The sequence below is a fragment of the Equus quagga genome, chromosome 5 (genome assembly GCF_021613505.1).
Source record: "Equus quagga isolate Etosha38 chromosome 5, UCLA_HA_Equagga_1.0, whole genome shotgun sequence".
NCBI classification, from domain to species: Eukaryota; Metazoa; Chordata; class Mammalia; order Perissodactyla; family Equidae; genus Equus; species Equus quagga.
In genome coordinates this window covers 25,508,181-25,530,147 of record NC_060271.1, presented here as the reverse complement: position 1 = coordinate 25,530,147, position 21,967 = coordinate 25,508,181, and the positions used below count along the sequence as shown (strand labels likewise).

The 21,967-nt window shown below is 39.4% G+C and overlaps 1 protein-coding gene across 12 annotated transcripts in view; it reads right to left on the bottom strand.

Annotated features, from left to right (window-relative positions):
• The window catches only part of PUM1 (pumilio RNA binding family member 1), a 122,259-nt gene that overhangs the window by 81,777 nt on the left and 18,515 nt on the right, over nt 1-21,967 (bottom strand). For all 12 annotated transcript variants that reach the window (XM_046663370.1, XM_046663373.1, XM_046663376.1 and 9 more), the window contains exon 3: nt 8,303-8,371. In XM_046663370.1, coding sequence (XP_046519326.1) covers nt 8,303-8,371 — 69 coding nt within the window. The remainder of the gene's footprint in view (nt 1-8,302; nt 8,372-21,967) is intronic.

Genomic DNA, 21,967 nt, shown 5'->3' with positions numbered 1-21,967 from the left:
GGGTAAAGAATGGACAAACTTCAGCTTAGATGCCTCTCCCAGTTCTCAAAGGATTAAAAATAATCCATATAATTTCCAAAGTGAAGACTCATAGCCCATTATGATAGACAAGAACGAAGTGACCACGTACACAAACCAGTCCCCCACTGACTTTCCCTCAATCAGGAATCACTCTGCAGTCAACTGAGTGCAACGTCCACATGAAAACAGGACCCAAGCACGCACGAAGATGGCATTTGCAAGTTTAAGCTCACGAGTCTAATGGATACAATTTTAAGGTTGTCCTGAAGATCCACTGCAGGTTGCTGGGGAACAGTAACAGCAAAAAGAGCAATCAAGTAGAGATACGAATTTGGTAGCTCTTAGATTTCAGGACAACCACAAATTAGAGAGAACTGCAGTCAGTTCTTCAACTGACATCTACTGTTAAACTCCAACTTTTTTTTTTTTTGAGGAAGATTAGCCCTGAGCTAACATCTACTGCCAATCCTCCTCTTTTCGCTGAGGAAGACTGGCCCTGAGATAACATCCGTGCCCATCTTCCTGTACTTTATATGCGGGACGCCTGCCACAGCATGGCTTGCCAAGCAGAGCCATGTCCACACCCAGGATCCGAACTGGTGAACCTCAGGCCGCTGAAGCAGAACGTGTGAACTTAACCACTGTGCCACCGGGCCGGCCCCAGACCACTGTTAAACTCCAAAACGCACTCTCCTCAAGGAGCACAGGGGTTTTCCAGTGCTTATTACCATACAAAGAACACAATCACTCAACAACTTCATCCTTGAAAGGAAACACACAAAAGATATTGGCTGTACTTTTATAAAGCATGCCCTTCCAAAAACATTCAGCATCTCACTCTCCACATTATTTTGTGATAAAGTAACCAGGGGCAAGCTGCACACTCATCCTTTCTTCATTGCACTCTCTCCTGAATCCACTGCAAGGAAGGTTTCCCTTACACCTTCCCACTTCAAGATACCGGATGGAGCCAGAACAAACTTCTTTTCTCTGCTATCTTTTTAAAACTTGATAAACTGACAGTAAACTACATTCAGAACATGAAGAAATGCCCAGGGTGAACCAGGCTTTTCTGCAGGATATGAGAACGGCATGTTACCTCAGCTACCTATAAATAAGGACATTTGTTTTTATGCATGTGTCAACTATACGGTTTGATCTATGACATTACCACATTCACAGTGTACCAGAGGTCTGGACTTCAATAATTACATGAATAATTCTGGCAATAGCACCTGAGGGCCCCGTGTGCAAAGGATAAGCCTCCAGCTCACTTAACAAACCTGTAAAGTTCACGAACAAAACCATGAAAACATTGCTTCATCACCTGCCTCCCTCACATCCCCAAAGCAGGAAGCAAACAGCTCAATTAAGAGAGGAGAAGGAGTCCTCCGCCTCAAGATGGGACCAAATACTCAAACCCACCCACACACCCAGTCAGCCTTAGCTTATTTCTAATTATTAAATTAACAAGACAAGAATCTCAGCCAGATATAGACAAGTTCCCTTTTTCATGAATTCCAGGAGATGAAAACTTCATAGATATGGCTACTACGCATACAGGGAAGACCGATACAGAAAATAAACTACTTCATCTACATGCTTTGCTATAACGAGCACCACAGGAGTAATCAAGAGACAACGGATTAATTTTGGTGTTCTGGCTCCTCATAGCAAAACAACAGTAAACAAAGAATCTCACACAACATAGTTGAATATAAACTTGAACCAGAAGTTTAACCGAAGTGACTCCAGCTTTGCACGCTCCACTCCATCTTCTCGTGTATGTTTAACGAAGGCGTCTCCACGTCCCGGCAGACGTCCCCGAGTGTGTTCTACTGATCTGCTGACAACTATATTAAACAAAGACGCTTAATCATAAATGCCTTTATATCAGATTTAACTTGGATGCTAACAGCACTGCTGAGTTACTATTCATCTTGTGTACTCTTTGCAAAATTACCGAACAGTTCAAAAGTATAAAATTCTGCATAGAAGGCTGAATAAATGCTTTTCAGTTCTGTCCTTCCCTCATCCTCCCCTTCACATCCCGACATGCCTAAGGGTGGAAAACTAACCTGAATAGAGAATACGGGCAATAAATATTGAATTGAGGTCCCCTGTGGGGAGGGTGATACCAACTTCTGAAGTAAAAGAGAAACCAAAAAGGCATCCCTACTTAGACAAAAATATTTATTAGTATAAGATTCATTTAACACGATATATTAGGCATCCAGAGTTTACAAAGTACAGTATTAGCTGAAGCCCCTGTCCTCAACAAAGTTGCGTGCAAAGAAATGGAAAACATTTACACAAATTACTATATATAGACTAAAGTAGGGCCATAAGAATACAAATAACTTGCTACTTAAATTACTCCCCGTAGCTACCGGGTGGTGAGAGCAAGAGAGCCTTTAAGGAGGAGCTACAACTGAAGCTAGGTTATGAATGATGGGTAGACTCTGTACATGCAGGTAAGACAGCAGAAACGCAGGATTTGGAGTGAGAGAGACCCAGGCTCATTCAAACAGCTGGCTCATGATCATGTTAGCCTCTTTAATCCCCTTTGCCTGATCTATAAAAGGGCATCATAATATTGCAGGACCCCTGTGAAGACTGCAATGTATGCGAAGTGATTAGCGCAGTACCTGAAAAAATCAAATACGCTCAATTTATTACACCTATTCTTATTTCTGAGCCTAGTGAAACAGAACTTGAAGTTCATCCACATCTTGACACTTATGACCTTAGCTGGCGTCACCTGACCTTAGGATTCATTTTCGTCATTAAAAAAAAATGGTATTGATATCTTTCAAAAAACTGTTGGGACATTCACATAGGTAACGAAATCAATGCCAAAACCTCTCACCCTCAAATATGGCATAGTGATGTGGATGAAAAGAATGAAAACATATTAGCCAAAGGAGAGAAGTTTAATGAAGACGGGTTAAGCAACATGTGGATCAGCTACATCCCGAAGCAAAGGAGCGTGTTCTACTGCATTCAAACATTCCAAGACAGCTCAGCACACACAGGGAAGGCAGCCTGCGCTTCCCAGAGCAGGACGGAAGGCAGATATTGGAACGAGCGGCACAAATCTCAAAGCCAAAGGACAGAATTGGGAACCAGGTTCAAAATGTCAGATGCATCCACATTCTCAGGGTTAAATGACATCTTCTTATCTTCTTTCTCAAAAATGTCCAATCTCACTCCCAAAATTCTTATGACATCCTAGGAACTTCCCCAAACAAGATTCATGAAGAGGTCACCTCACTTCTAACACATAGTCATTAACCTAATAGAGGAAAGCCATTAACTAAGATCTCGTTCCTCCAGGTCACTTGGCCTGGCTAGCTATGTTTTCTCTAAAATAAACATTTCTCTTTAATAGCAAGATGTCAAAAATGCCCAACAACCAAATGGCATTAATACAAGGTTAACAGAAATAGGCAGCTTTTACCATTCCTGTCTGTACTCAAAAGTCTGTACTCAAAAGCCCTGGAAAAAAGGGATTTATTACACTGCTTGGTCAGATATTTTTATATTACCACACCACAAGGCTTTATTAATTTTTCCTCCCTTCTGCAAGAAAGGTTGCATGATCTTGCTGGCAGACAATATATCTCCTTTCCAAAATTCAATCCATTTCAGAGTCAGCCGAGTTACTCTTATGGGACCCTAATCGCAAGAAATCGCCAGTGTGAGGCAGCCCTTCCAGGGCTGCGAATCCTATTAGTATTTTTAGCTGCCAGAAAGCCTCCAACTCTATGAGAAATGCTATGTGCCATGATGGGGAGATGTGGAAAAGAATTTCACAGGCTTGGTATCCACACTAGGCCCCCGACTTGCCCTAATTTCAGAATTACCATGCCATGAGCCCTGACAGACACTTCGAGGCCTCAGGCAGCTGCGGACCAGTGAGTGAATGAGTCACTTAGAGAGCACAGTGAAAAGTTCTAGCACTTGTACATCACAAGGAGGAAGTTACTCTAAAAGGGAATCTTTTAGATGCCCTCTGGCATGTCCTTAAAGGAAGAACTATTCTTCTTTTCTATCTTTTTAAAGATAGAAATAAGGACAAACTCCAAGATTTTTGGACCTGGGAAACTATCTAATCCAATCTTCTTGCCTTATAGATGGAAAAAATCAAAAGTCTAAAGAAGATGAACGTCTGAGCCAAGGCTGGAGCTGCAGCCTCAGGGCTCGGGTCCAGTGTGATCTCTATCCCACCAAATTATACCTTTCTTTGGGTTAACAGCTCTTGAAATCACTATCAAATTCATCCCTCTACCAGCCATTCTGCTATCTCACACTATGGACAGAATTTCTCTGTAACAGGTAATGAGAATCTGCAACTACATTTTAAATAAAATTCACTTTACTCTACTTTCAGGGAACGTGGTAGGATTCATTATTACCCCACATATAGGAGCACTTTCCAGATTTCCTACTCAGGTTTACAAACTTGTCTATCACCAAGGGTAAGTTTTTCTATGCTTCAGTTTTCTAAGACAAAGATGAAAAAAGCCACATACCTAAATTCATTCCACTTATTCCAGAAATAATCACTAGTATCTAATGTCCCTGCAAGTTATCAAGTTTACTACATGAAAAACATGAAGGGGGCTGGCCCCGTGGCCAAGTGGTTAAGTTTGTGCGCTCTACTTTGGATCCTGGGCACAGACCGGCACTGCTCATCAAGCCATGCTGAGGCAGCGTCCCACAGAGCAGAGCCAGAAGGTGCTACAACTAGAATATACAACTATGTACTGGGGCGTTTAGGGGAGAAGAAGAAAAGAAAAAAGATTGGCAACAGATGTTAGCTCAGGTGCCAATCTTTAAAAAAAAAAATAAGGACCCTTAAAGAGAAAAAAAGTCCCTGATTTTTACAAGTCAGAAAACCAATTACACAGAATAAAGGTGCCTTTTCTGTCAAAGGTTCTCAAAGTACTTTCCAATTAGAACTGCTCTCCTCTTTGCAAATCCGTTCTTTTGGGCACATGAACAGTAATAATGCTGCCCTCCTACAGGTGGAGCAAATAAGTCACGCAAGCTCATAAAGCAACGGAAAAACAGAGCCCAGAACCCAAGGTCAGTGAGCTTTCCTCAGTGCTACAAATATACACTCAAATGCCCAACTAACAGACTAACCTTTTCATACATAAATAAAAGAAGCAAGTCGAATACGTGCCTTTGAACTTTTCAGGACTACAGCTTTAAGTTGAATGAAAGGCGCTAACAAGGAGAGCAGATGAAATACTTGAAAATAATTTGTGGACCCAATCCTAGAACATTTTCCTATCTTCTTCTTTATGGTGACTTTCTAAAATCAGGGGCAAATACAGCCCTTGTATGTGAGTCCTTCAACCAAGAACAGCTGCCCTTCAGACAGCCAGCAAGGTTTCAAGGAGATATTCTAAGTAGCCACTTCTTAGCAAGATTTCTACTCAGAAATGCTCTAAATCTTCCAAAGTGACAGCCAGAGCCTAGCAGTGGCTTTGATGAAAACTATCTAACAGTCAAGCCGCACTAACTTTACTACAGATCAATCACTTTGAATGGAGCCAATTCTCTTTGAATTCTAAAGATTCACACCTTCTTGAACATATTCTTTACCCTAATGAGGACTCACACATACACACACACACACACAAATACACACAAAGTAATTGCAGTAGAAATATACTTACTCAGCTTAAAAGTCCATGCAATTTACTTCGAATTTCAGTGTTTATACGGGTAAACACTATATTTATACGCATCCCCTCCCAGAGATGTTTTATTACTTAAAGGGAAGGAGATTTAACAAAGTTAAACTAATTAGAAGCCATGCTTATATTACAGAAGCTTATTTTCATTTCTTTTGTGCCTATCTCCTTTGTATCACTGTAAAGAACATTCTCCCAACCTGCACCTCTAAATCCTAACTAAATCACAAGACACTTCTCAAGTCTTATACCGCCTCCATTCAAGTAATCTCAAACGAGTCCTGCCAATACCGACCCCTCCCTTCTCTAAACTCCAACTACACACAGAGAAATCTGTTCACTTTTTGTTATCATGTGCATTCACTGCTTCCTCAATTATTAGCTAAACAAAGCTCCTTGAGTACAGAAACTTCACTCCATACTTACTTAGTGCGTCCCCCTTATGCCTAGAGATTGTGCCATGCTTTCAAAAAATAGCTTTAGTGAGTATCTGTATTGGAGGGAGGAATGTAGTCAGCATTTTTTTAAAAAACATTAATGCTTTGGAGAGGAAGCCAGGTCAGAATCCCAGCTCCACGACTTACTAGATGTGTGGCCCTGGGAAAACTCATTCATCTCTCTCAGCCTTTTTCTTATCTGGATAATAGAACTGTCCTGATAGAGTTATTGATGAGATAACGCATGCAGCCCGGTGAGCATCTGCCTAGTAGATGGTCAACAAATGGTAGTTGTTAATATTCCTTTGTGAATAAATAATGAGGAAAGAAGAAGGGAGAGTGCATTACTGTTGAGATGAACTTTGTTTAGTTATTTATATATGCCTAATCCATGTCTGAGGAATTATATACATATATCAAAAATGGTATTTCTAACAAAAATAAAGAGGATAAGGTTTGGAGACCCTTTAAAAAAAGGCATTTCTGGAAGAAAAAAGGATTTAAAAAATATTTTTAAGTTGTCATTTAAATAAAATTCACTTTTTACTCTCAATTCTGTTCACTATTCCCCAATTAGAATTAAGCCTTCATCGATTATGAAGTGTTGTTTACAAAACAGCAACAAGGCATTACTTTTATTTTGTATAATTAATTTTTTTAAAACCTGGGATGAGATTTTTGGTGGAGTGGACCAGGCTAGAATCACACGAGTGGGGAAGAAGATAAATGTGGTTTCCCCACCTATACTTAATATCAGACACATCTGTCAACTGTCTGTCCAAACTGTGCTCCAGAAGTTAACTGAGAAAATTTTTCGCCCAATAACCATATAGGGCTTCTTGACATGCACTGTTTCAATGATATTAGGCAGGCACAGGAAACACCATGACACCTACCAATCTGTTCTTCAAGCTCTAAGGGAAATACAAGAACAGGCCAAAAATTCACAAACCCTGGATGAGAGGACACTGGACTCTGCCCACAAGACGATTCAGAAAGTTAGACACAAAATCTTCAAACAAAAAAACCAAGACTCTCAGGACCAAAACCAAGAGTTTAACTATTTAATGCCTACCCACAAAGGCAGTCAATGAATATGTTTTATAAATCAAGAGAGAAATTATCTTAATTTTGAATCCTCAAAATCTAACACAGTGCCTAGATCAGAGAATAGGGGCTAAATCAAAGAACAAATACATTTAATGAATGGCATAAATGAGAATCCAGAATATAGCTATTCTTTCTCCTCAATCATTAAAATAGATACAGGAACTTTTAAATATCAGATATACAAAAAATAAAACAGAAGAAAAAACCTACGGTTACTTCCCAAAACAAGACAATCACAAGCAAATGCCTCCATCTGCGAACCTGTGACATCTTTAGCAATTAATTCAAACTGTTATGTTCTACCTTACGGCCAACACAGTCTTACCGCCAACAACTAGAATCACCAGAAGTCAGAGGAACTTTATCTATACTCCCCTTTCTTTTAGAATTATGGCAGTCTTCCCTGTCAATATAACGGATGGTAGTAAATTTTGTTTTTACAAATTTTAAACATTACAAACAAAAACAAAATTCTTGTTTCTGAATTCCATGTATGTAAGGAATGACAAGCTCATGCATCTACCATCTGGAATTATTTCACCAGAAACCTAACCACTTCCTCTTCAAAATGGAGCTCTAAATAACTTCCTCAAAAATGGCACTGCTCTAAAAACAGGTTATTGACATATTCTGATTAGCAGCCAGTCTAAGACTCCCTTCCACTGAAAAAGAACCTAGCAAGTACTGGAAAAGGAGGCAAAGGTGAGGAGGACATTTGATGCATACAAAATTATTTTGTAAAATTTTAACGCCTCAATTTACAACTGACTGGTTAAGAGTCATCAATTTGTGCTCATGTTTTTACTGCTTTGTGCTGTTTTCAAGACATCAGACTAAAGTTAATATTCTTCTTCCAATGAGATTGTTTTAGCAAAATTCTGCAATATCCCATTCCTATCATGAAGATGGCAACAAGGAAAAGCAAGCACATACTTCTGGAGACTAGATTCAGACACATTTGATGAAAGACAACTCCAACCTTCCCTTAAAAACAGGCCCATTTTTCTGACACACCAGTTTACTTACCTCTCCCATCGCTCTTCCCTCCAGAGCAAGTGCTTGAAAATCATGATTCAGTTCATCCATAGAACGTACCTATTGTTCAGAATAGAAGAGGGGAAAGTTTCAAGTCAGCATCTTGAATTTTACACACACATTAAACACAACTGACAAGCTCTTCTATGTTTACTTTCAGATATTGACAGACAACAACAATAATCAAGTGACTGAGGTTAAACATTCACTTACCTTTAACCATCAGGGTTCAGCAATGACCCCTGCTCTCTCCCCTCCCATTCCCTTTTGTTTTCAAAACATGAAAAACACACAATCCACAAAAAGAAAAAGCAAATTCCATCACATGAGAATTTCATCACATGAGAATTGTTAGCTATTTTTCATACATTTTAATTTAATACGTAAAGAGCAACATGCTGAAGGGCGATGACATACGAAGAGGATTACGGAACCTAAATGTGGCTATTGAGTCAAAGACCACAGTACTTGTCCCCAACTGTGAAGATTAAGTGTAAATTAGGGGACTCATTTGATCCAACCCAGTATTTCTTTGGTAAACCTCTAGGAAAGGTGCTACAAACTATACAACAGAGCACGCCAACATTTCTCCATATTAAAGATCTCTGGGGACTCCCAGAATCTCCAAACTAGGAGAAAAAAAATAGCACCTATCACAAGAATCCCGTCAAACTTTACCTATCATTAAATGTACTACCCACATCATAACAATCTTTCTAAAGGCTTCAATTAACTTATATCCAAGGTCATTATTACAAGGTAATATTAAGATCGAGGATGAAGTGTGAAACAGCCATAAGTCAGAAACCCTCTGCTGTCCAACAGTCTAGAGGTCCTCTCAGTTACGAGCAGCAAGCCATTCCTGCTGCCTGCGGCTGCAGCAGTCCCTTGTTTACTCAAGAAGGCGGCTATTCTGCCGACCTGAGAGACTGCGGACTGCCCGAGGCAGGAGCCTCTCAAACCCCCTCATCCCATCATCACTACCTCCCAACGCAGGTGTACAATTTCTAGCAGCGGGTAAATGCAAAGCAGGTCAAGCTAGGGCCAGGCAGGGAGAGGGAAGAGCACAGGGAGCCTGAACCAGAGCACAGTTAGGGAGCCGATTTAAGGATTTTATTAACATGCTGCCGGTATACCACCCCACAATCTTAACTTGACTGCACTGACACCACATAAAAATACCGTTGCATTACTGTTTTAAATGGCATATTTTCAAAACCCAGAGCTGATACCATGCTACAAAGATGTAACAGCTTTGGGATGCTTGCTAAAAATGTAAATTTATAAAATTCAAAACGAAGCTAAAATGCAGCCATATGAGAATAAAGAGACTTAGAGACAAGGCTTGCTACCGTGGGAAAACAGTTTCCAAAGCCCGTGGAACAGAAGCCACGTGCACATTACAAGGTGTTTTACGTTATTTAGGTAAGCACACTGAATAAGCTCTTCAACTACAGGTAGTAAAATAAAGGAGGGGGGTTGAGGACAGATGTCAACTAGAAACTCTACGAATGTCAGATGAATCATTCTGCACCTTCAGGCCAGAGTTAACAATTACAAAGCATGCAAATCAAATGCATAAAGCTCTATATCTAGCTCTTTCTGTGGAATCTAATCATACATTTAACTAGAGTTAAGCATTTCTTGAAAATCCGAAAATCTACATATAGTTTTAACCAAGAACGCTGGGAACTCTATTTATACTTTCCAAGGAAAAAGCAGTAGTAAGGGAAGGCAGAGAACACGCAATACGCATATTTATGTAATCATCACAACAATCTTACAGCAATTATTCCCATTTAAGAGATGAGAAAACTAAGCCTCAGAGAAATGCCTTTCCCAACCACTGTTAAGTAGGGAAGAGCATTTAAATGGCATTGCCCGGATCTAAGTCCAGGTCTCCCAATCTACAGTGCAGTGTCCTCTCCATGTCACCAAGCAGACTTCAGGCAGCCAGAGAGTTGCCACTGCTGCTTCTGCTGTGGGCTTTGCAGCGTGCTCTCTTGGGCTTCTTGCCTTTGCTTTCCACTCTCCTCCCCATCTTCAAAATTTGCCTGTCCTACCCTTGCAGCGATTTCCATTCCTTTCCACGCTATCTTCCCACTCATCGTTCTCTCTCTCAGCACTCACTTGCTGGCTGGCCCTCTCCCTAACTGTAGCTCGCGCTCTCACCTCCTCCAGCCCTCCCTATTCCGGTGTCTCCCTCCACGCACCTACAGGATGAAGCACTCTTCCTCCTACCTCTGTGTACTACTGTCCCACCTCCTGTAGACCACTGTTGAGAAAGGAGCCTCATTTTCTCAAGTTTTCTTTGCTAGTCTAGAAATTCCTTTTTAAATCATTTGCCCACAGTTGACTAAATCATTCTCAGAAAAACGTTTTTAACTAGTCACGAACTTATTGTTTATAATGGGAGCTATACCTGGTATGGTCATCGACACCAGGCAGACTCTCCAGACAAAATTCTTCCTAGGAAACAAAACTAATGATCAGAAGATGCTCAGGAATCAAGAGAATTCAAAGAATGAGAATACAGACGGTTTTAAGAAATATCTTAGGCAGGTAACAAAGAAGCCTTTTCTATCATAAAGGAGAAAAGTTGGTTGTAAATTATAATCAGAGTAAAGGCTCCCATCGAGACAGAAGAATCTTTTCAAGTTCCTGTACTCTACCCCCGCTTTCTCTAGACTTCAATTTGAGTAATGGGTTAATGTTAATTTCTACTACTATTACGAATTCCTTCTTCACTTGTGCTAAATGTCTATAAGACTCCCTTCCTTCGACTAACTGTTCTTATCTATCTCCTTTGGTTTCACAAAACTATTTCCTATTTTTTTCTTTGGGCTACTTGCCAGTAATATGTAACTTTCTCATGCCCATCCACGACTTTCTCTACTGCTGCCGCTCCCCATAAAAGCATCTCCCACTCCCTTTACTAAAGAGGCAACGCAAGATGACGACGTTAGAGCCTGACCTACCTCTATATTCCTCTCTTCATCCCACCCAAGGTTCTCATTCACACACATGACCTATGCTTCTGAGTTTCTCTGCCACCTCCCAGATCCCAGAACTTTCTTCTGTAAGCCTCAAGCCCTGCCTTCTTCTAAAAGGGATCCTGCCCTAACCAGAACCATGATTTAGCAAATTCTGTTGTTTTACCACAGAGGAAGTCATAAAAGTGAAACAGATAAACCCAGAACTATAGATCACATTTGGAAAACAAAAAAATGAAGCAAAAGCACCACTTTACAAATCTTTAAGAATCCTATTTTAAGGACTGGCCCGGTGGTACAGTGGTTAAGTTCACACACTCCGCTTTGGTGGCCTGGGGTTCATGGGTTTGGATCTCGGGTGCAGACCTACACACCACTCATCAAGCCATGATGTGGTGGTGTCCCACATACAAAATAGAGGAAGACTGCCACAGGCGTTAGCTCAGCAACAAGCTTCCTCAGGCAAAAAGAGGAAGACTGGCAACAGATGTTAGCTCAGGGCCAATCTTCCTGATCCCCCCCCCCCAAGAAAAGGAAAAAAAAAACCTTCTGGTGAAGAAGCAAATACAGCAAAGCCACAATAATCCCAGAGGAATGTCATCTTAGGCCTTAATACAGTTTCTCAGGAGAAAAAAAAGAATCATATTTTAAAGTGCCTGCCCTATCCATCACCCCTTGAGAAGTCCTACTTATCATCCCAACATCCCACACGCTTTTCAGAATGAATGCTACACACTTCACTGTTTCCTCATCTGTAAAACTGAGGGATAACATCAGCCATTATGCAAGTCTGTTACAATGACTGAAGGAGACAAAATGTCCAGCGCTGAATGTGTACTTATTCAACCGTGTCCACCCCACAGGTTATTCTAAGTTACTGAAATGTCTCCTTCACACATCCACCCCTTCTCCCTGCCCTCAGCTAGTAGACGGCAACTCTGGGTCACTCCTGTTTGGAGGACGAGTGACGTGGGGGACAAGAGGCTCTCTCTAGCTCAGTATTTCCATAATCAACATATTAGAAGTACCTAGATCATGCGAATGCCTAACTTACTTTCCAAAACTTAGTGGTTCAAAGTACATCCATTTTTCTCTCTTCTCAATTTCCAGCTAAATCATCAATTCAGAGGAACTTCCATTCTCCATTCTCATCCATTCAGAAGTTGCCCCCCCCCCCACCCCACCGCCGCCAAAATCATCACTGGCTCAAATCCATGTTCTTTCAGTTCTCATAAAAATTTTAAAAAGATTTTAAATCCCAGTAAAGTCACCCTCTAAAGTTCCTTCATTCCTTGGCTCCCCCGCCACTATGGTCTCCTGAGTCTCCTCCTAGGTCTCTATCTAAATTTTTGTCTCCTTTTGCCAGCCAACATTGCAAAGGAAAAAACCCCTGAAACTTAGACACGAAGGAATTCGAACATAAGAAGTTAATGATCCAAGTGTTTTGTGAATTATAATTTATCAGTTTTTCAAGCAGATATTCTTGAACATTAAACCTCAAAGAACATATCATGGTAGACCATGCAGTCCAGAATAATGACTCAAAAAAGCAAGTTTTAATAGCATTCTGGTTCAGTTCTTGGCCTTACTTAGCTGGCACAGCTGGCACTCCTGTCCTTGGATTACTGTCCTTTAACTGCCCAGTGTCTTTACAATGAGCGTCCCTTTACTCAAGCCAGTTTGACGAGTTCGCTGTGGCTTGCACAAAAGAATCAAACTCAGAGGCCGGCCCCGGGGTCGAGTGGCTAAGTTCCCGCGCCCAGGGTTCGCCGGTTCAGATCCTGGGCACGGACATGGCACCGCTCGTCAAGCCACACTGAGGCCGGCGTCCCACATGCCACAACTAGAAGGACCCACAACTAAAAATACACAACTACGTACCAGAGGGCTTTGGGAGAAAAAGGGAAAAAATAAAATCTTTAAAAGAACCAAACTCAGACACGAGGGTTTCACTGAGTTGATATTTATTAAATCACACTAGAAGTTTATATTCTAAAATGGAGTAACTCAGAGTTATATACTGCACTTAAAAAAATAAAATTCAACAAATCAACGCTTTTTTAATCTTTTCTGTAAACAGACATGTTTCAATAAAGCTGCCTAGAAAAGGGAAACTTTGTGATCCCCACTGCCTCTGGCCACAAACAACTATACCAAAAGTGTTCCCCTCCATGGCCGACTCCTAACCCCTAGTGAGCAATTACAAACTGACCTAACTGGATTCCTCTCAGCACTGGGGCCAGAGAGCTTCGCAGAGAGAAACAAATTCCCAAAGACTCGGCAGCTGTGGCTGTCATTTTGGGTCAAGTATAACCTGGTGAATAAGCAGAAGAGCACAGCCACCAAAGAGTAGAGAAAGAAAGTGCTGAAAAAAGCAGTCAAGAGACGACAGAAGCCCTCTGGGAACGGAAGCCTCCCAGCGCCCAGGCGGCCACGTCTGCAGCTCCTGTTGGGGATTCAGAGAGAACGCCTGGTGTTTTTTCATCTAACACGCTGAACTTATGGGAACTACAAGAAATTTCTGTACCTTCAGACTAAAACTGCCTATACTCCAGTATTTATTTCCTCAACGCCTGAATCTAAGGGGCCAGGTGCTTTTGTCCTCCATGCCTCCCTTTGCTCTCCTGGAGGGTTTTTTGCACAGGCAAGCCTACCTCACGATGGTTCCATTTCACTAACATAGATCCAGAACAATATAAGCAGAAGAGCTGATGCCAAGAACCATTACGGGAAGGAGACACCAGTAAGAAAAAGCCGGGCAAAAGCAGGAGAAACGAGCAATGAGAAGAGGAAATGGAATATGAGAATTAAACTAATTTGGGTTTAATCATTAAGGGGAAAAAAACCAGTAAGTCTGTTCTACAGCATCTTCTGCTCCACGACACATCTGTATTATAAACAATAACAACTAATATTTACTGAGACTAACTGTGCCAGGCCCTGTCCTATAAATTCTTTACAGGCTTTACGATCTCTTTAACAGTCATAACAATCTAAAATGCAGGTACTCACCTCCATTTTGTAAGAAAAGCAAAAAGTTATTACATTCCTCAAATAAAATATAAATAAATCGACATTCTTCTTGATTACTGGAGGGGAAAAAAAACAGAAAACTACTCTTTTGGCTTAAGTGGCTACAAATCCTACACTACACTATCTTATTTATGAATGTTCCTATTCTTATTTATTCATTGTCAGTAACAACACTAAATATCAGCATTTGCTGAGTTTCAAGGCACTGGCACTGCTAAATAGACATTATTCCGTTTTATATGAAGAAACCAAGGTTCAGAGATGTAATTTGTCCAAAGTCACATAACTGATAAAGATAAGAAGTGGAGTTCAAATTCAGGTCTCTATATCCTTTACTATTTCTCTCTCTCTCATCAAAGGCAAGCACAAAAGCTCCAGCACACCTGGGTTAAAAACAGTTGTTCCAGCAACTGATGACTGTGCTATTTTTATACTCTCTTCCATGATACAGAGGGAGGAAATGAAGTCACTACAGAAGCCAGGATTAGGCTGAATTTCTATTTTTTAAATTTATCGTTAAAAATTGCTACTACCTTTAGCAATTAAAGTAAATACTATTAAAGTCACATATTATCTAATGTGTTCATGGCATTCTGCTGGGATGGTTAACAGACCCAAATGATAAACTCTAAGTTATCAAAATTCTCTTGCTACCAGACTACCAGAATATATACACCTCACGTAAATGTCAACATTTCCTAGACACAAAATAATTTAGAAAGTAAAAAGAACAAATATATTTTCAAAATCAGATAACGTAGTCTATTTACTAGTGACCTTTAACCTTTAAATACAAAAACCTCAAAACTGCTGGTTCTGTCAGTCTTTTTCTTAATTTTACCAATCATGATCAAGCTGAAATGAATAATGAGGGCAAAACCATTTTCAATGGAGAGAAACTGTTTGATACAGAAGAAACTAATAAAAAGTGTAAAACTTAAGATAATGATAAATCTTACCTCTGTCTGTCTGGAAACTACCATCTATAGTCATAGTTCTGACTGGAATATTCCTGACTCCCAAAAGAACAAATTCCAAAAACGTGAAACAGACTCCCAAACAGCTAGATAGATCATATTTACATCAAAAAAATAGTTATTTGCAAATGCAGAACATATCAAAGGGTCTTCATTAGCAGTAAAAAGTTTCGTTCTGAAATACCAATCTCAAGAGATGACAAATGGGAAAAAGCAAAGAAACATAAATCAAGAATGTTCACCCAAAAGTTCCTACACTAGGTTGTGGGAAATCTGTTAAGTATCAGGCTCTTTCCAAAAAATGGAATTAAATTTAACATATCTGCCATCATTGGAATCAGGAACAATCTCACTAGCAGAGTATAAGAATCTATGTAAGTAGTCTGACAGCAACAAATATTTGTCCACAAAAAAAAGGGCACAGAATTGCTTTTCCAAAGTTTTGCTAATATTAAATTTTTTGAGATTCTTTTGTCATCCTTTGAGCTCACTAATGGACAAGTAATAGTAGGCATAAAAGGTTTATAAAAATTTCCACCGTAAGAATAGTTTATGAAAGAAAACAAATTATGGGCCTTCACAGCCACTGACATAAATTTTCTACAACTTCTGAGACAGTGAATATTTTTTAACAGTTGTACAACTTAGACCACCAGTGAAAAGCACTGATTTTGAAAAATAAGTTCAGAGTACAAACTATTAACTAGAAGGCACGCGTACAGTGTCCGTCCCTGTGGACGAGGGAGCACGCACACACAGCCTGCTCTAGCTCATGTGCTCTCCCCTCCTGCCAGACGAGGTGGAGAAGTGCAGACTAGGGTTGAAAGACCATGGCACACGTCTCTCTGCTGTCTCCTCACGCCCTGAAGTCACAGCCAGAGAAGCAAAACCGCCCTCCATCAGCCGGGCCGCGGCAGCTTGTCTTGTCGCCCTGGGCATCCCCACAGCACTAAACACGACAGGCAGGCATACAAATATTTGTAATGTGAGAAATTACCCTTAGTCTTAGGAGGGATAAAATAGCAGAAATGGGACTTCTAGAGCCAGCTTTTTAAAATGGCTCTTATCTTGGTTAAAAGAACACTTGGTCATGTTTTTCCAAGCTTTTCAAGAAAGAAATTTGACAGTATGCATCAAGTTTTATAAATGTTCATGCCCTCTGATCCAGTAATTCCACTGCTAGGAAATTAGCCCAAGCAAATAATCAGAAACATGGTCTAAGATTTGTTAACAACGATCTCCAACCTGGCACTGTGACAGGAAAAGTGGTAAAAAATTTAAACAAAGTAAGAATTATTAAATATAGCATACAATCATTTATAGAATTTTATGCAGCTTTTTATAACATTTTTAAAATTCTTAAACAGAGGGAGATATGTGTATGTGTAAGAATTCTAAAGTAGGCTACAAATCTGTATATATAAAAATATATTCATATGAATTTTATATATATTTTTATATATTCATATATATTTTATATGAATATGAATATATTTTTATATACAAAAAACACAGAAAAATGTATATATTTCTATATAGAGACACATACAAAAGACTGAAAAGTAATATATTCAAATGTTAACCTAAAACTTCTTCAGTAGTTCCTACATTTTCTATAATGCCTATGAAAAGATCAGAAGGAACGTTCTGAAAATAAATTTAACATTTATGAAGTCTTTAAAATATTAATACCTTTCAAACCAGTAATCCTGTTCTAGAAACATATTAAATAACCAAAATAAAGAATAAGCTTTTCTACACAAAGGTGCTCATTGCGTAGTTATTTTATCCAACAGTAAACAAAAAAGTTGGTTATACTGGTATATCCAGAAGGTTCCACAGGGACAGCACTAAGAACAAAAACAGGATGAGCTTTCTATACCATACATAATAATTACTATAACAGCTAGTACCTACTATGCCCTATTTAGCAATGTGCACTATTTAATTCTCAAACTGTGAAATAATTCTTAATTATCCTCCTTTCCCCGCTTCTTTAACAAAAGAGGAACCTTAGGCAGAGAAAGGTTTGATAACTTGTCCGAAGTTGCACAACCAGGCTGACTCCAGAATCTGACTCTTGAGCAGTGTTCTATATTGAGGATTAAAATGTGTCTGGGGTGCTCCAAATGTTTATGCAATAAAGACAAAAAGAACCATCCAGATCCAACAAAGCTTCACTAGATGAAAGCCTGCTAGAAACCCAAAAACAGAGAAGGAGCTGTGCATGTTGGCCTGCCACCCAGCTGTCCATCTGAAGATCTAACAACCCACACTGCCCATCTGTGGCCAAAACGGCAGGATTCTTCTCTGTTACTTCAGCAACAAAAGGAAATAAGTTACCATGAGACTACAGGGAGAAAACTACTTAACCAGGGAAAGGAAATCTCATCCTGAAGACATAAAACAGAAGACTTCGGAAAATGACTTACCGATTGGAGGAGAGAATAAACATACATATAAAGACAAAATTTGCTAGCAAAATTAAAATCTATAATGCAGTAAAGAGTAGTAAGCCAAATAAATAATAATGCAAACAAACTGAGAACTCAATCCAGAGGAAGAGATATCCATTGAAACAAAAGATAATTGAAAAAAATGGAAACAGAAATGTCCACCAACTGATGAATGTATAAACAAAATACAGTATATCACACAAAGGACTACTATTAGGCCACAAAAAGCAAAGGAAGCACTGATACACGCTACCATATGCATGAACCTTAAAAACACTGTGCTGGGAGCTGCCCCATGGCATAGTGGTTAAGTTCGGGGTATTTCACTTCAGCAGTGGTTAAGTTCGGGGTACTCCACTTCAGCAGCCCAGGTTCATGGGTTCAGCTGCCAGGCACAGACCTAGACCACTTGTCGGCGGCCATGTTGTGGCAACAACCCACATACAAAATAGAGGAAGACTGGCACAGATATTAGCTCACGGCTAATCTTCCTCAAGCAAAAAAAGAGCAAGAGTGGCAAGGCTCAGAGGGAATCTTCCTCAACCAAAAAAAAACACAAAAATAGTCACAACATCAAATGCTGATGAGGGTACAAAAAAACTGGATCATTCAAACACTGCTGCTAAGAACGTAAGAAGGTACAGCCACTCTGGAAAACAATTTGGCAGTTTCTTAAAAAATTAAACATGTAACTACCATGACCTAGCAATTGCACTCCTGGGCATTTATCTCAGAGAACTGAAAACTTAAGTGAACACAAAAACACATGAACATTCATAGCAGTTTTATTTGTAATAACTAAAAACCAGAATCAGCCCAGATGTCCTTCAACAGGTTCAGCAAAATGTGGCACCTCCATGGCACAGGACGCACCAAGAAAAAGGAATGAACTACTACATGCAGCAACTTGGCTATGTCTCCAAGAAACGACAGAGAAAAGGGGCCCCGCCCCACAGGCTACACACTGAATGATTCCGTTTATATAACATTTTTGAAACGACAAAATTACAGAAATGGAGAACAGACAGGATAGATTGGGGCGGGGGGGGGCAGAGAGAAGCCACTCCAGCCTCACAAAGAGGTGGGGGTGGTTATAAAAAGGACTACTCATGGCTCCCTTGTGGGTTTGGAAGTCTTCAGTATTTTGATTGGGGTGGTAAATACATGAATAGACACAGGTGAAAAAATTATATTGAACTTATTAATACACACACACACAAATGAGTAGGAATAAAATGAGAAATGTGAGTAAGACTGGCTGGGCTGTGTCAATGTCAATATCCTAGCTGCGACTGCTGTTTCTACTACACAAGGTTACCTGTAAAATGTTGCCACTGGGGGAAACAGGGGCAAAGTGTACAGAGGATCTCTGTGCTATTTCTTACAACTGCACGTAACTCGACAAGTAACTAAATCAAATTTTAATTTTAAAAAAGACCACTGCTATAAATAATAAAGATACAACTTAAAAATGATAGTTCCTGAGGAAAAAAACTAAAATAATCAAATATACAAGTGAAGGAACATTTCTCAAGCCACAAAACCATACAGATCAAAAGGTCTCACGACATAGTATGCGAAAATCACATCCTGATCAAACTGTCCCAAGCGGGAGAACTCCCTCAGCAACCCAGCACAGAAAAAAACCGGCACTTACCCTCAGTGCTCTAGAACACTCCAGCTGAAGACTACGAAGTAAGGTCCACTATCTACGGCCCAAAGACTTTATATCCTCACACAACTGCCTCTCATGTATAAAGGCTTTAGAAACACAACATAAAGAAAGAAGTAATAAACACGCCACCCACGTGCCACTTTTCCGGTAATGACTGCACCAAGTGCCCTAGCCAACCAGGAGAGTGAAAATTAACTCACAAACTGTCACACAACTATTTAATGAAATACCACTCGGCAATAAAAAGGACCAATCTCTTGTTACACACAACAACACATATTCTCAAAGCATTATACTAAGTGAAAGAAACTGGATTCAAAAGCCACAGACATTTACAGTATATGACCTTTTGGAAAAGGCAGAACTCTAAGGAGAGAAAATAGATTAGTGGGAGCCGACTATGAAGACGCACCAGGGAATCTGGGAAGGTGTCAACACTGTTTTACATCTTGATTGTGGTGGTTACATGAATATGTGTATTTGTCAAAACCTACAAAAGTGTATACTAAAATAACGGTGAATTTTACTGTATGATTTATATCTTAAAAATGGGAAAAAAATAATTACACAAGAGGGAGAATACCACTGTAAAGGACTAACAGTGTTTCCTCCATTCCAAGAACCTAAGAAAATAATTCAAACTGCAAGTATTGACAAACAAAAATATTGATTATAGCACCACCTACAACAGTAAAAGTTTAGAAACCTAAGTGATCAATATTAAGAAATACTATAGAAAAGAATGAGCCCATTAAATAGAAAGGAATATTATACAATCTTAAAATTATCTATGGAAATATTCTGTCATAAGAAAATATTTTGATATATTAGACCAAAAAAAGATAGAAAACTATAATCACAGAAATGTTTTTATTTTATCTCAACTTGTCCCACAAAGGATTTAGAGTGATTTACAAAAAGATCAAATAGTTTCAACTAGTGAGAAAATTACGGCAGAGGGAAAATGAGAAGAGCCTTCTTTATAAAAATGTATACAATTAAGTCCTACACACTTGCTAAAAACGAGCCATAAATCTAGCTCTAACCTCTCCAATGGTTAACCAAACAGAGAAATAATCAGTAAAAATTCACACCACCCATCAAATGAAAAAAAAAAAAAGGTAAAGCTAAAGAAGTAAGCATCCTTTTTATTAGGAGCAAAGAGAAGATTTTCCTGTCTATAAATGCAATAAAATCATTCAGTTACCTTCTTTAAAGTTCTAAATAGAAACACTAAGATGGACATACTACAAAAAAACAAACAGTAGAGTCTCGTAGAAGGTTGAATTACAGTTGGTGGTTGGGTTTTTTTGCTTTGTTTCTTGGGTGTTTTTATAATTTTGCAATTGTCTATACTTTCCAAAATATTTACAACGAAGATTTACTAATTTTAGAATTCAAAAATAACCTATAAGTCATTATTTTTAATGGGAGGGGAAAAATGTTTTATTTGACTTTTAAATTACTGTTTATGAGGATACACAGAATGGAATTAGGCCACGGAAAGGGTCCTTACTTCACCCGTAATAGTGAAAAACAAAACTATGTTCAGTGCCAACAAAAATGACCCTCGTTCTGTTTCAACATATTTACAAAGCTGGCTGATATGTTTTTAGATGTACAGGGAATAAACTATGGCGTGACACCAGAGACAATCTACATTATTAATCTAACTCTTCTCTGAGAAAGTTTCTCAGTTGACAGTTCATTTTACCGTTACAATACAAACGGTGGCAGAGGAGATAAGAGCGTCCTGACAGGTCTTCAGCCAGGAGGCCCAGAAAATGTTCCCCTCCATCCAGCAGCCTTGAGACTAAGCCTTCCCGCTCCTTTGTTTCAACGCTGTGCTGTTCGTAGTTTGTAAAGGAATAAGGAATTCTCCGTGAGTCTGTCTCTCCAAATAAATCACAGCAACATAACTCAGAGGGCAGCTATGGGGCACATCAAAGAGCTCCTTCTGGACTTTATCCTCCTAAGAGAGAGCATAACACAGAAACCCAAATTGTATCTGCAGGAGAAAATATTTTAAAAAGAGTTCCATCTCCTCTGAATTAAAAGAAAGAAAAATCAGCGATTCTTAACCAGGAGATAGAATACAAGGGCAGAAGCCGAGCTGAAGAATCTTTGAAGTACTGGGAAGTATTAATTTGGTTTGTTTCCTGACGGAATTCCACCTGATGTTATGCAAACGGTGAACCTTCAGTTGCTCCTTTTTGAGAACAGCTACTACCTGTAGTTTCTTACCCTTAGTCGGTATTACAATGAGGTCACAAAGCATGAAAGTGGTCCCTCCTGAAGCTGACAGGGACGTAAGGTATAGCACATTTATGAGGTTTTAAACTTGGAGGCTACGAGTGCCATGAACAATGTTTGAAATGGGATGTAAAAATCAAAACACATGGTTTTTTTCCTCCCGTTAAAAATATGGGTTTTAGGTAATTTTGAATTCTAAAAACAATAAACCCTCACTATAAACATTTCAGAAAGCAGAAAAATTTACAAAGTGGTGACAAAGCCTACTG